This window comes from Haliotis cracherodii, unplaced genomic scaffold (assembly GCF_022045235.1).
Source record: "Haliotis cracherodii isolate W230 unplaced genomic scaffold, xgHalCrac1.p SCAF_1, whole genome shotgun sequence".
Lineage (NCBI taxonomy): Eukaryota > Metazoa > Mollusca > Gastropoda > Lepetellida > Haliotidae > Haliotis > Haliotis cracherodii.
This window is the reverse complement of record NW_027266264.1, coordinates 42,593,409-42,605,946: the sequence shown is the minus strand read 5'-3', so window position 1 is coordinate 42,605,946 and position 12,538 is coordinate 42,593,409. Positions and strand designations below refer to the sequence as shown.

At 38.8% G+C, this 12,538-nt stretch overlaps 1 protein-coding gene across 1 annotated transcript in view; it reads left to right on the top strand.

The window, feature by feature from the left end:
* Positions 1–12,538, top strand: part of LOC139478127 (ras-specific guanine nucleotide-releasing factor 2-like) — a 969,963-nt gene that overhangs the window by 817,040 nt on the left and 140,385 nt on the right. Inside the window, exon 25 of the mRNA XM_071260456.1 lies at positions 1,063–1,260. Within this exon, the coding sequence (XP_071116557.1) occupies positions 1,063–1,260 (198 nt within the window). The remainder of the gene's footprint in view (positions 1–1,062; positions 1,261–12,538) is intronic.

Sequence of the window (12,538 nt, the reverse complement as noted above, 5' to 3'; positions counted from 1 at the left end):
TGAAAGACTAAAGACACAGCTTCTTAGTGGAAGAAAAACTGTAATGCAATTTCTTGATGCAGTTGGATATGTACTAAAGCTACAGTAATCATGAGTCATCATTATTATTACTGCATAATGTAAATATCAGCTATTAAACAATATATGAATCTTCAAGATTGTCTTTTCTGTTTAACTGTAATGCAATTTCTTGATGCAGTTGGATATGTACTGAAGCTACAGTAATCATCAATCATTATTATAACTGCATAATGTAAATATCAGCTATTAAACAATGTATGAAGCTTCAAGATTGTATTGTCTGTTTAACCTTCTTTTGGGTCAGTTCATTATTTTAGAGGTAACACAGCACTTGACTTATGTGCAGTCAGCTGTAAATTTGTTTTGATAAGGGTGTAGGCTAAAATGAGGTGTAGGCGAAATGAGGACAGGCCGTCTACAAATCTATCTTCTATGTAATTGCTTTTGTTTGTTATTTTTGGTGTTCAGTTTTGTTTTGATAATTTGTTAATGTCAATAATATCACAGTTTGGTTCGTAGAAATTTCAGGCTGTTGTGCGTAGGCTTTTCCCGTTGTCTCGATGTCTCCATCCGGTCAGATGATGTCTTCCCGATGTGTATTCTAGTTTCTCGTTTCTAGTCAGTAGGCGTAGGTGTCAACCCTTCTGACAACATGTCATGATACCTGTTCAATACCGGGGTTCCACACAATGATAATCAATGATTGATTATAAGTAGATGGCTGTTTATGTTGAGCATGTCTTACAGCAATGGAGTCTTGCACGTGAACACCAGGCATGCACATTAGAGCGATAGTAGTTAACTGGTTCTTGACCGATACTACGACAATAATGATTGTTTGATTTTCCTGAAGAATTCAAAACTGTGAAGAGTATGTGTGTATTTTGAATTTTATTTATTTTCAAAGTAAAGTTTGAAGAGGAGGGATATATATGTCCCTATGGCATCCATGGCATATGGTTAAGAAGGGTTGCATTTATGCTTCAGTAAATTTTGGCATTATTTTAATGAGTCCTCAGAAAATGTGCTTTCATGTTTCAGGTCAGTAGACAAGTTGTGTCAGAAATTGTTCGCCGCCCGAATCTGCAAGAGAGAGTCTCATGTATTGAAAAATGGGCAGCAATTGCAGATATTTGCAGATGTATGCATAACTACAATGGTGTACTCCAGATCTGTGCAGCATTTGTCAACAGCTCAGTATACCGACTGAAGAAAACCTGGGAGAGATTATCAAAACAGGTATGCATATGATGTATATAGCTCTTAGGTTAAAATCCAATCTCATTCAAATCAGATATAAGTTCTCGCTGATGCTAAACAAAGATCTGAGGACATCCCATCCCGGGTCACAAACTTTCACAAACTTTGACCGACCACTGAAATGAATAAAAAGAAGTCGACATCAACCCATTAGAAAGCAGCTTTTTCAAGCTTTAGGGCACTCATTTCAACCTGGCAACGTCCATTTCATTCAGACTACGCTTGAAATATATGTTGACACAGTTCTCGATTTATATTTTGAAAACTGAACAAATGAACATTCAGGAATGTCTAATATATGGTTGAGATTGTATGGCAGTGCTTCCAATGTAGTGTGCAAAGCCTCCTCCGTTCAAATGTTTATCCCACAAAAGCGAGAGATAGACAGTAATTTTGACGGAATTAGTCAAACTGTCATTTGGAATACCCTGTTTTTAAGTTTTCGAGATTGCATGATTAGAAAATACATTCTGACTGTAACTTTCATGATCTGGTAAGCGACGCTTTGATTGGTTGAATGAAAGGTCGTTGTGACGTGACCAGTAATGGGATGTCCTCAGATCTTTGTTTAGCGATAACGAGAACTAAGATCTGATATTAATTAGATTGGTTAAAATCACTTGAGCAAGTTTTATTCTTATGTGACTAAAAGTGAATTAAGCTGAAACTTAGAATGATTGTTAAACCCAATGATGACATCTAAATCTGAAGTCGCAATGCACATGACATATATTTTTCTCAACTGCAAGTACCTATCAGTAAATAAAGGCAGCTAGTGGCATAGTAGTAGTTTCTATGAGCATTCGATTTGAGTGACCTGAGTCAACTGAGGTGACCACTTTTTTGGCAACCAGTATTGAAAAGATTCAAGTTTTTCAAGGACATCAACACTACATTTCAAAAGTTCCTTCCACTGTATCCCTAAATAGTTTCGCGATATGTTTGCCGTTAGCGCCATGAAAGTATCGCGAAAATGGCATGACAGTGCCGTGATAGTGCTGCAAAATTTGCACCATGTCGAAACACTACATTTCAGTAATAGGGCCGTGTGTTACTTCCCCATTTATAAGATACATTTATGATCAGTCTAACATGGAGCTAACTTAAGCCTGTGCAAAAAAATTTGTTTGTACTCCTCATGTTATATTAAGAAAGTTGTAGCCAGTTATATCCACTAACAGTGCAAGGCTTTACATGGACATGTTCTTAAAAAGTGTATTTTTTCTGCATGGATACAACACCTATTCTATATTAATCAATAAGAAATTCATAGACTAAAGTCTATGTTGGCTAATGTTTGCTACATTCCTCAGATTTAATAACTCATTTGTATAAGTTATCAATGAGTTTTTGTACCACGTTCCGTAAATGTCGGAAATGCTGAGTGTTGACAGTGGCTTTCAACGCCTACTCACACATTTATATTTCTCTGGCTACAAAACAAACCCGAAATTATATTCAATGTTCAAATTATAAACCTCAAGACTTTGTGACTGCATTAAGTCTTTGTTTATGGTTTAGTTTCTAAAAGCGATAAATGAACATGCAGCGTAGGTGTATTAGAGGCCTTTGGTGAATAATATACATAATATACTTATACTTAATACTTGGTGATATATAAAGTTGCAATAATTAAATATAAGTTTGCCTAAACTTGAATTACATTATCCTGACGATGCAGTTTGTTTTACCAAACAATGTTCAGATGGTGAATGTTAAAATTTTTAGAATGGCTTGAAGCAATTGGAAATAATTATAGTAACACAGCTAAAGTCTTGCTTGACAACGGTATAAGGATCTATACCGAAACGTCGCCTTTTACAGTATTAAAGAAGTAGTTATCCATAAAAATTGTGTCTATCTTGTCACCCGTCAACTTCTAAGTAATGCCTATCAAACAATTTAACAGCTAAAGTGAATACAATCTTTAAAAATATTGAGTCAGGTCTATGTATGTGAATATGAAGGGATCCTTCCTGTGTAATGCCTTACCAAGCTTCACCTGCACTGTGATCATTCCATTCAGCTTATTGAGCCATTCTGGTTTAAACATTTCCTCAATATCACCTATATGCTTGTACATGTATACCACCCTACTGACAGAAATATAACCTGTTTTGTCGAAATAGATCTACAAACAGCCAATCCAAATTACTCTCCAAAACTTACATTAATTTCAAGACCATGCACATGACAATAAATAAAAAGCGAAATTAATAAAGCAAAAACTCAAATAGTGAAAACAATATCAGTGTCTAAAAGGAACTGAATTACCTGTCGTGATATATGTAACATTAGCAAAGAGACCAAATGAAAGGAAGGGGTTCGGTTTCAATTCTGCATGTTTCAATAATGGTGGGAAGCCATGATTTTCTTTGATTAGATAGACAATGCAAGTCAGTCATGCTTGTGTTTTTTTCCTGTACGTCGTGGTAATGTATAAAATATTAATAAAATTCACATAGGTTGGATGTGTTTTTATGTTTTGTGAGTGAGTGAGTATGATTTTACGCCGCTTTTAGCAATATTCCAGCAAAATCACGGCAGGGGACACCAGAAATGGGCTTCATACATTGTACCCATGTGGGGAATCGAATCTGGGTCTTCGTCGTGATGAATGAACGCCTTAACAACTAGGCTACCCGACTGCCCCTGTTTTGTGAGTACTTTTACTATAACATTAAAGCGATGACTGACCAAATGTCATGGAGTTACAAAATATATTGGTGTGGTTTGCTGATTTAGTCAGTACTTCGACCCTCAACTGTACCAAAACGTCACGGTGAAAGAGTAAAGATAAAATCCATCTCAACACCATCTGAAAGGGCGCTTCATAATTGCATTACCTTATGATTTATTCATTGTTCCAAAAATATTTTTACTGTAACTGTACATGAAGTGATGCATGTTTAGACCGATGTATACTTTTACTTTCGGTTTCAAAGGACAAACATCTGAATAATCGACAGTTGACCAAATGAAAGACCATATACTCACGTTGATTGTTTCAGATACGCGGGCTATGCATGTTTTAGAGTTAGATATAGTTGGTTGATTGTGATTCAATGAATTCCTTATTGTCTGGACATTCGACAGCAATCAGACTGAATCATTATTCATATTGAATAATATACTCTTAATATTTACTCTATAACAAACAACCCACCGTTTTTTGATTGATAACTTATAACGAGACAAGTCGGATAAATAATTATATTGTCTACTCACGATGCTGAGCAGGTGCACAAAATAACAGGAAATTCACGGGTTATACAACATCAGATATGTGGAGGGTTAAATCCACCTTCCAGCAAGTTGTAATCATAATGTCAATCAGAGAGACTCTTGCATGATATTACAGCGACAGCCAACCTACCTGAGAAAGGTGGGCTATGTTGAAAGAATGACAAAGACGCAACAACAGATTTAATGGGCGAGGGTGTTGAGGTTCTACAGGGCTACCCCAATATAGAACTGGAATAAATACTATTAAGGCCTAAATGGCATAACCATGCCAACCAAATTTAGCTATGTGGCGACTTGCCTTGTCAAACATATTTGTTAATAGATAATTAACGCTAAGGCCCAAATGATGGAAACTTCGCTACCCGACCAACACTGCGGGTCTAAATGGGAGCGAAAGCTGCCAGGCTAAGCTATGTGGCAGATTGCGTTGCCAAATATAATTGTTACTAGATTCCCGAGGGAAAACCTGGGAAAGACTGGGTTCCAACTGGTAAGAAGGTAACCAAGTCTGGGTTCCCGCTGAAAAGCAGGTAACCGTAAACCCTAATTAGTATATATAGGTAGGCCAGAAGAACCGCGTCACTCCATGAAATATTTTATTCACATTGATGAAATATGTACAATATTCTGGAGAGATAGATAGATATGTACAATGTGTTGTGCCTGGTACCTGTAATGGACAATAAAAGGTGATGTACAATGGAAATGAGATGGATGGAGGCAAACAGGGTGGGTTGGTGGTAAAGCGGAGAGCGACAATGCAATATAAGACGCGATAAATGGCTGTGCGAAATGGTTACGTCACCTCCGAGGAAATGTGCATGCAATGAAGCAACAGAAGGAGGTGAAATTGTAAACATAAGATGATATACCTGCGATTAAAAACTAGTACTAAATGTACATATTGGGCAAAGGGTAGACTCAGCTGTGCAGACCATTGAATAACACTAACAGCAGTTTGGAAGACAAAAGGTGTTCAGTAAGCTGAATTCTGAGTATGAGGTGGTTAAAAATTTATGTATTTAAGATCCAGAATCAGTGTTTCACACTGAGGGGATCACTGAAACAAATCTGATGTCTCGGGTCATGAATCTTTAAAGTAGTCCTGGAGAAAAAGGAATTCCATCTTTGACAGGCTGTAACTCTTTAGTCATTAGGTCTGTTCTGGGTTTGTCACACGCACTCACTACACAGTAAAGGCTCTTCAAGTCCTTTACATGATAAGTTTCCCTTGGAAAAACTTCTAAAGAAGTCCTGGGAAAAGTTAGACAACTTTCGCCCCCTTGGCTGCATTTTTCTTTGAATCTGTAATACAAACAAAAACGCACACACGCACAGATTTTTTGTGGGACTTTAATCCGTGGGTTATTGTCATATCTGGCAATAATCAGTTCAATTGCTATATGACAACATGCCGAGATCATGTCACGACTCCTTGCCTATGCTGACGTCATGTAAGTTTAACATTGATAGACATAGCAACCAGTCAAAAATGATGGAGCCGGACACCTTAGAAAATGAATGTTTCCTTATGGCGGCAGAGGAAGAACCACTATCAAAAGATCACAATGCAGAATCATTTTTAAATGATTTCTCTTGTGTAAAGGCTGTGAATCGAAAGTGGCTAAGTGTGAAAATATTCAGCATTTTATCAATTCTGTCAAATAAGAGGATGGTGCAGAAGGTCTTAGAAAACTATGATAAAATTTCTGGAAATGTTTTTAAGAAAAGTACTGATATGCAATCCCTGCACCAATGATGGTGTTCCAAAAGGGGAATGATAAAAATAATCCAGAGAATCACAACATTGGTCATTATATATGAATCTATACAACTTTAGCACTATAGACTTGCCAATTATTACTATTATATGATAATCTGCCATAGATCTGAGTATGCGCTAATATCTGCCCCATATGTTGAATTTGACATAAATCTGTGTACAGGCCAATATCTGCCATATTTGTGAGATTCCTACCATGGATCTAATTACATACAACTCAGCCTACATTCTGAGCAGGGTATTCCCCATATCCTTCATTTCCTTGAGCCTTGATAGCGCCTTGGCAGCCGGTGAGAGGCTGGTTTGTGGACCTCAGAGAAATGATCTCAATGAACCCCCTTCAACTTCCAGACTTGCCGAACTTGCTGATACACACTCACAGCAGACTGCCACACCCAGCACCAGACAGTTTACATCTTCATGTCTGGTCTGTTTACAAAGAGCTTTAAGCCCCAAGTGGTTTTCCTTCAAGAGTTTCTGCAAGGAGAAACATCAGGATCCTGCCACTGCGTTCCCACAATCCTTGGAATATATTCCTCCATAAAACGTCATCCCAACCTACCTTGGTTGATGCATGTCATTGATCCCAATTGCATGGATCGATGCTCATGATATTAATCACTGGATTGTCTGGTCCAGACTCGATTAACTACAGACCGCTGTCATATAGCTGGAATGTTGCTGAGTGCGGCATTAAACAACAAACCAAACCTTGTGGTCCTTAATTCCTAGGCATTTTCGGAAGTTTGAAAGATGACAAAGATTTTGTAACTCTTAGCGTTGTTACACTCCTTTCGTCTGGTAGACCAGACAGCCAAGTTCAAACTCCTGGCATCGAATCTGAATGTGGTACTTTACCTGCTCAGAGGCGCTTCCTTTGAACCACTCCACTCAGCATCATCAGGGGTCACGGGTGGCCCAGTCGTCTAAGGCGCCGCGATTCGCTGTGCAGAGTTGTGTCCCTTGGCCACGCCAGAAACCTATGATTGTGGGTTCGAATCCCGTTTCGCCCCGATTATGTTTCTAGGGTTTGTCAGCACCATACCCGTGCTCATGGGTTTCACCGAAGTGGTAAACCTGCATCACTTCTACTACAACCTCACCAAGATGACAGGCTTCCTTTTGGCTCTGGCAACAGCGGCACTTGTGACTACACTACATCACCCATATTAGATTTGAGCGCAGAGTGCATGGAGCTGTTCATCTTGATCTGTGCTGGGACATCATGCTTACCTGTCACTCTCCCTGCCGGCCGACAGGAATGGTCGCTTAATGCTGGACATCACTGTTGCTGATTGGTGCAGTCTATAGAGGGAGTGAGTGAGTTAGTTGGGTTTAACGCCACTCCAGGATTCCAGTTACATCACATCATGTCAGCTTAATGTGAAAGGAAAGCCCGAAGTGATGCAGGTTTACCACTTCTGTGAAACCCACGAGCATGGGTATGGTGCTGACAAACCTAGAAACATAATCGGGGCGAACCATAATAATAACTTAGAAAACTATTAATTGTTTTATTCATAAAATATACCTTATACATAAAGAATGATTATCTCTACTGAAACAATTTGATATAAAACATCACTAAACTTGATGACTTACCATTTAAAATGTATTTCCTGCTCTCCAAGGCATTGTTTTATATGCAGAGATTAAGATTACCATGTGTATTTTCTCGTAAACTATGCCGGTAATAGCAATCAGCTGTGCACACGTTTCCTCCCAATTTACCGGTAATTCAGTTAAAACATATCCAATGATGCAACTTCAAAGAATTTTGATGCTATGGTTGGAAGAAATAATTGAAATCTGAAATTATTATTTTATCAGGAATAGTATTTTCCAATATCATGTTATTTTAGTTGCAGCTTCCACCATATATTCTTAAAATTATAAGAACCATAAGCGTAGCACTTTGCTACAGATGGCATGCAAGATATTTTTTCTGGTAGGTTTATACAGGAGAATCAGGCAGAGCCGGTGTTATGTAGAGACTGGTACACAAGCAGGAGGATCTTAAAATCTTCTTTTCATGGACGATCTCACAACCTAGGCTTTGTGATCTTCAGAGAAACTTACCATCAATTGCCAGGAGATGAAGGCATTCTATTATGTCCTTAAGGCTTGAGAATGTCTCCTGTTCCGATCCTCGACCCTTATAGAGGAATGGGAAATCAAGTCAGCTTCCTTGATGATGAAAACTACATGACTGCATCCCTTGGCAGACTCCATCAGCTGCCAGGTGGAAGTAGGACATATTCCTAGGAACTTCAACATTCTGTTGGACAGCCTTTGTGGTGATGTCATGGTCCTGCCTTCCGGAGGTATTCTCATGGATAACATCGTTATGGGACACTCCTAATGAGGATTTGTTTTCAACCAGCTTCCCATCTACGAGGGGCGATTGATAAGTTCTAAGCCTAACTAAAGAAAACAAAGTCAGTTTGATACCAAAGCTTTTTATTTTTCGACATAGTCCCCTTTAAGGTCAACACACTTCTACCAGCGATGTTGCAATGCCATTATGCCACTTTTGTAGGAGTCAACTTCTTGGTCACTCAAAAAGTTGTTGACAGCTGTAATGACGTCATCATCTGACTGGAAATGATTTCCACCTAAATACCTTTTCAACTGTGGGAACAGATGATAGTGCAACGGAGCCAAATCAGGTGAATAAGGTGGATGTTGGAGAAGTTCAAAGGCACACTCATGGATTTTGGCCATTGCTATCAGTGATGTGTGTGCTTGAGCATTGCCGTGATGATGAAGCACACCTTTCGTCAACTTTCCACGTCACATAACTTTGATTTTCTCTTAACTGTCTCAGAAGTTCCACATAGTAAGCCCCTGTAACAGTACGGCCTTTAAGGAAGCCAGTCCACCATGATCACACCTTCAGTATCCCAAAACACGGATGCCATGACTTTCCCAGCTGAAGGCACAGACTTTGCTTTCTTTGGAGTAGGAGATGTGACATGTTTCCACTGTTTAGACTGTTGTTTTGATTCAGGTTCAAAGTGGTGGACCCATGTTTCGTCCATTGTAACAAATCATTTGAGAAAGTTATCTGGATCACCTTCAAAACGTTTGAGATTCTCCCTTGAGAGATTCTCTCTTTGACGTTTCTGATCAGCTGTCAACAGTTTGGGGACCCATCGAGCAGAAACCTTGTGCATTCCTAGAATATCTGTCAGAATGAAATGCACTCGCTCCAGGACGGGGTTCATCATCAGTGCTCGATCGCCCACGTTTAAACTCTGCCACCCATCCTTTCACTGTTGCATATAACAGAGCATCTTCCCCTAGTGTGGATAACATATCCTCATATATGGCATTGGGTGTTAAGCCTTTCTTGTAAAGGTATTTGATAACAGCTCGCTTTTCCTGTTTCTCCATTTTAAGTCATCTCATAATCCCCCTTGCAGTCAATAGTTTATACTAAACTAAATAATGTGTCCAATACAACAATCCTCCTGTGTATGTCACTGTACTTGATCAGTCTATCACCACCACAAAGGAATTTATCCGTACCACACTCCTTCAGAGGTAGGCTCACAACTTATCAATCGCCCCTCGTATGTCAGTCCTGTACCCAATTGCAGGCTCTTTAAGAGGAAAGGCTATCCACGACCTTGTCAGGATTGTTCGCTTACACCTACCCACCCATGACAAGGTTCTCTGGAAGTTAGAAATCGCAGACTGGGTGGTTATTATGATAACCCAATAATATGTGGTTTCCCAGGCTATTCCCACTGCTATTGGAGGATCCTCTCCACCTGCCTCTATGTCAAAATCTTCTTTGTGCGCCCCGATCAGACATTTTGTACAACAATGTTCCCAGGCTTCATCCACAACTGCCTTAAAGTTGTCTCTCCGAGGCTGCCTCCGCAGCTGTATGATTACATACACATCTCTCCAGGATTACGTTGCCAAAAGCCAGTCAACTACACTTGTCTATACACGTTAGGCCATAGACCCTACTTGCCTTGGCTTAAAGCCGGATCTCCTCCTCTGTCCGATTTTCACATTGAATTTCTCTCTACCAGCAGTGGACCCTCACAGACGAAATAGGAAAAGATTGTTTATCTCCTGTAAAACTAATTCAGAAAATAATATTGCCAAGGTTATGGTCACTGGTTGGCTCATGGCACTATTTCAGACTGCTAACATCCTGCTCAGCCATCTGCTTCTGTATTTGGATCAGTGCATTAGCTTATGTGATATCCAACCTACATTACATGAGATCTATTCCTTGTGATGTATAGTGGCAGCTCAATCTATCATCTCTAGGTAGTTCTCCCTCATTGTAGGAAAAAGGAGTGGGTGGGGGAGTCCAAAACCAGCAGCTTCAGAAGGTAGGTGCATCTATTCAACATGGTTATCTACTGTGTGTGGAACAGGACACAGGTTGTATGTTAATGGCTGGAATCATGCATGAAATCACAGGGATTGATGTTGGAATGAATAGAATTGACGTTATAACTGGATTTGGAAATAACGACATCAAAGCCAGTAGTGATGACATCAGTACCCGAAGTGAATTCTTCAATGTTGTTATCCTGAAATATGAATGAGTTTTAGAACATCTGAGGACCTCACAAGTGAGAAATAGAAGCAAATATAACGGTACTTTAACGTACATGTATATTTAAAATTCGCCTGATTCATGTTATTCATCCGAATATGTCTTTTTGAGGTGATTCAGTTCAATGTTTACCTATCACCATTCAGTCCATCAGTTTAAGACAATTGAATCAAATAGGTATCAATGAACAACTGTTAACTATCCAAGGGGATTTCTAGATGTCAGAACCCACCAGGCCCTCTGGTATATTCTGGCAGTGATGTAACAGAGGTTTGATATTCGCAAGAATTATCAAACAATATTTATCATTATTAAGAATTCTAAGAGTACTACCTCTATTACATCAGGGTTTTAAGCAGCTGTGGTCACAACTAGTCATGGATAGTTGAAGAGGACTTCTGTTGAAAATCTGTAGATTTAGTTAGAGCAGGACAGGCAAAATACTGGATCATGCAAGGATGTATTACATTTAGTAGTCTTAGAATGATTTACAATGATAACTATTGTTTGAGTTTTCACTGTTGGATTGATGAAACTAGATTTGACATGCATGTTCCTTCTTATGTAGAAGCCTTATTTTGTTCAAATTATTATGAATTTATTTAGACTCCTAAGGTTACATATATTTATTAATCTAATTTTGCAGAAACCTGTAAAATCATATTCCGAAGATCTAGATCTACAATGTGAACAAAGCTGAAACATTGTGTGAATGGTACAAGCAGATTTAAGTCAAGGCATCATGATTTGTTTGCACTGAACCCTGTTGTCATAAATGATTTTACATGCTACAGTTGTTTGTTATCATAATAAGGTTGAAGCCTGATGAACTAACTGCAGTTGTTTTTTGCATAATAAGGTTAAAGCCTGATGAACTAACTGCAGTTGTTTGTTGCATAATAAGGTTGAAGCTTGATGAACTAACTGCAGTTGTTTGTTGCATAATAAGGTTGAAGCCTGATGAACTAACTGCAGTTGTTTGTTATCATAATAAGGTTGGAGCCTGATGAACTAACTGCAGTTGTTTGTTGCATAATAAGGTTGAAGCCTGATGAACTAACTGCAGTTGTTTGTTGCATAATAAGGTTGAAGCCTGATGAACTAACTGCAGTTGTTTGTTGCATAATAAGGTTGGAGCCTGATGAACTAACTGCAGTTGTTTGTTGGATAATAAGGTTGAAGCCTGATGAACTAAATGCAGTTGTTTGTTGCATAATAAGGTTGAAGCCTGATGAAATAACTGCAGTTGTTTGTTACCATAATAAGGTTGAAGCCTGATGAAATAACTGCATTTTTTTGTGTGGTCATAATAAGGTTGAAGCTTGATGAAATAACTGCAGTTGTTTGTTACCATAATAAGGTTGGAGCCTGATGAAATAACTGCCGTTTGTTACAATGACAAGGTTGGAGCCTGATGAAATAACTGCAGTTGTTTGTTACCATAATAAGGTAGTAGTATAGACAATGACAGTTCTACCACAAACCCACTGGAGCATGATTTATATCCCTATACTGCCACTACACGGGGGAATTTATTATGTCAAAATGATGATGTGATTCAATGATTGTCATGAGATTAAGCTAAACTGACTCTAGTTCACCACCACCTGGAGCCAATCAATGCTTCTGTGATATAATTTTTT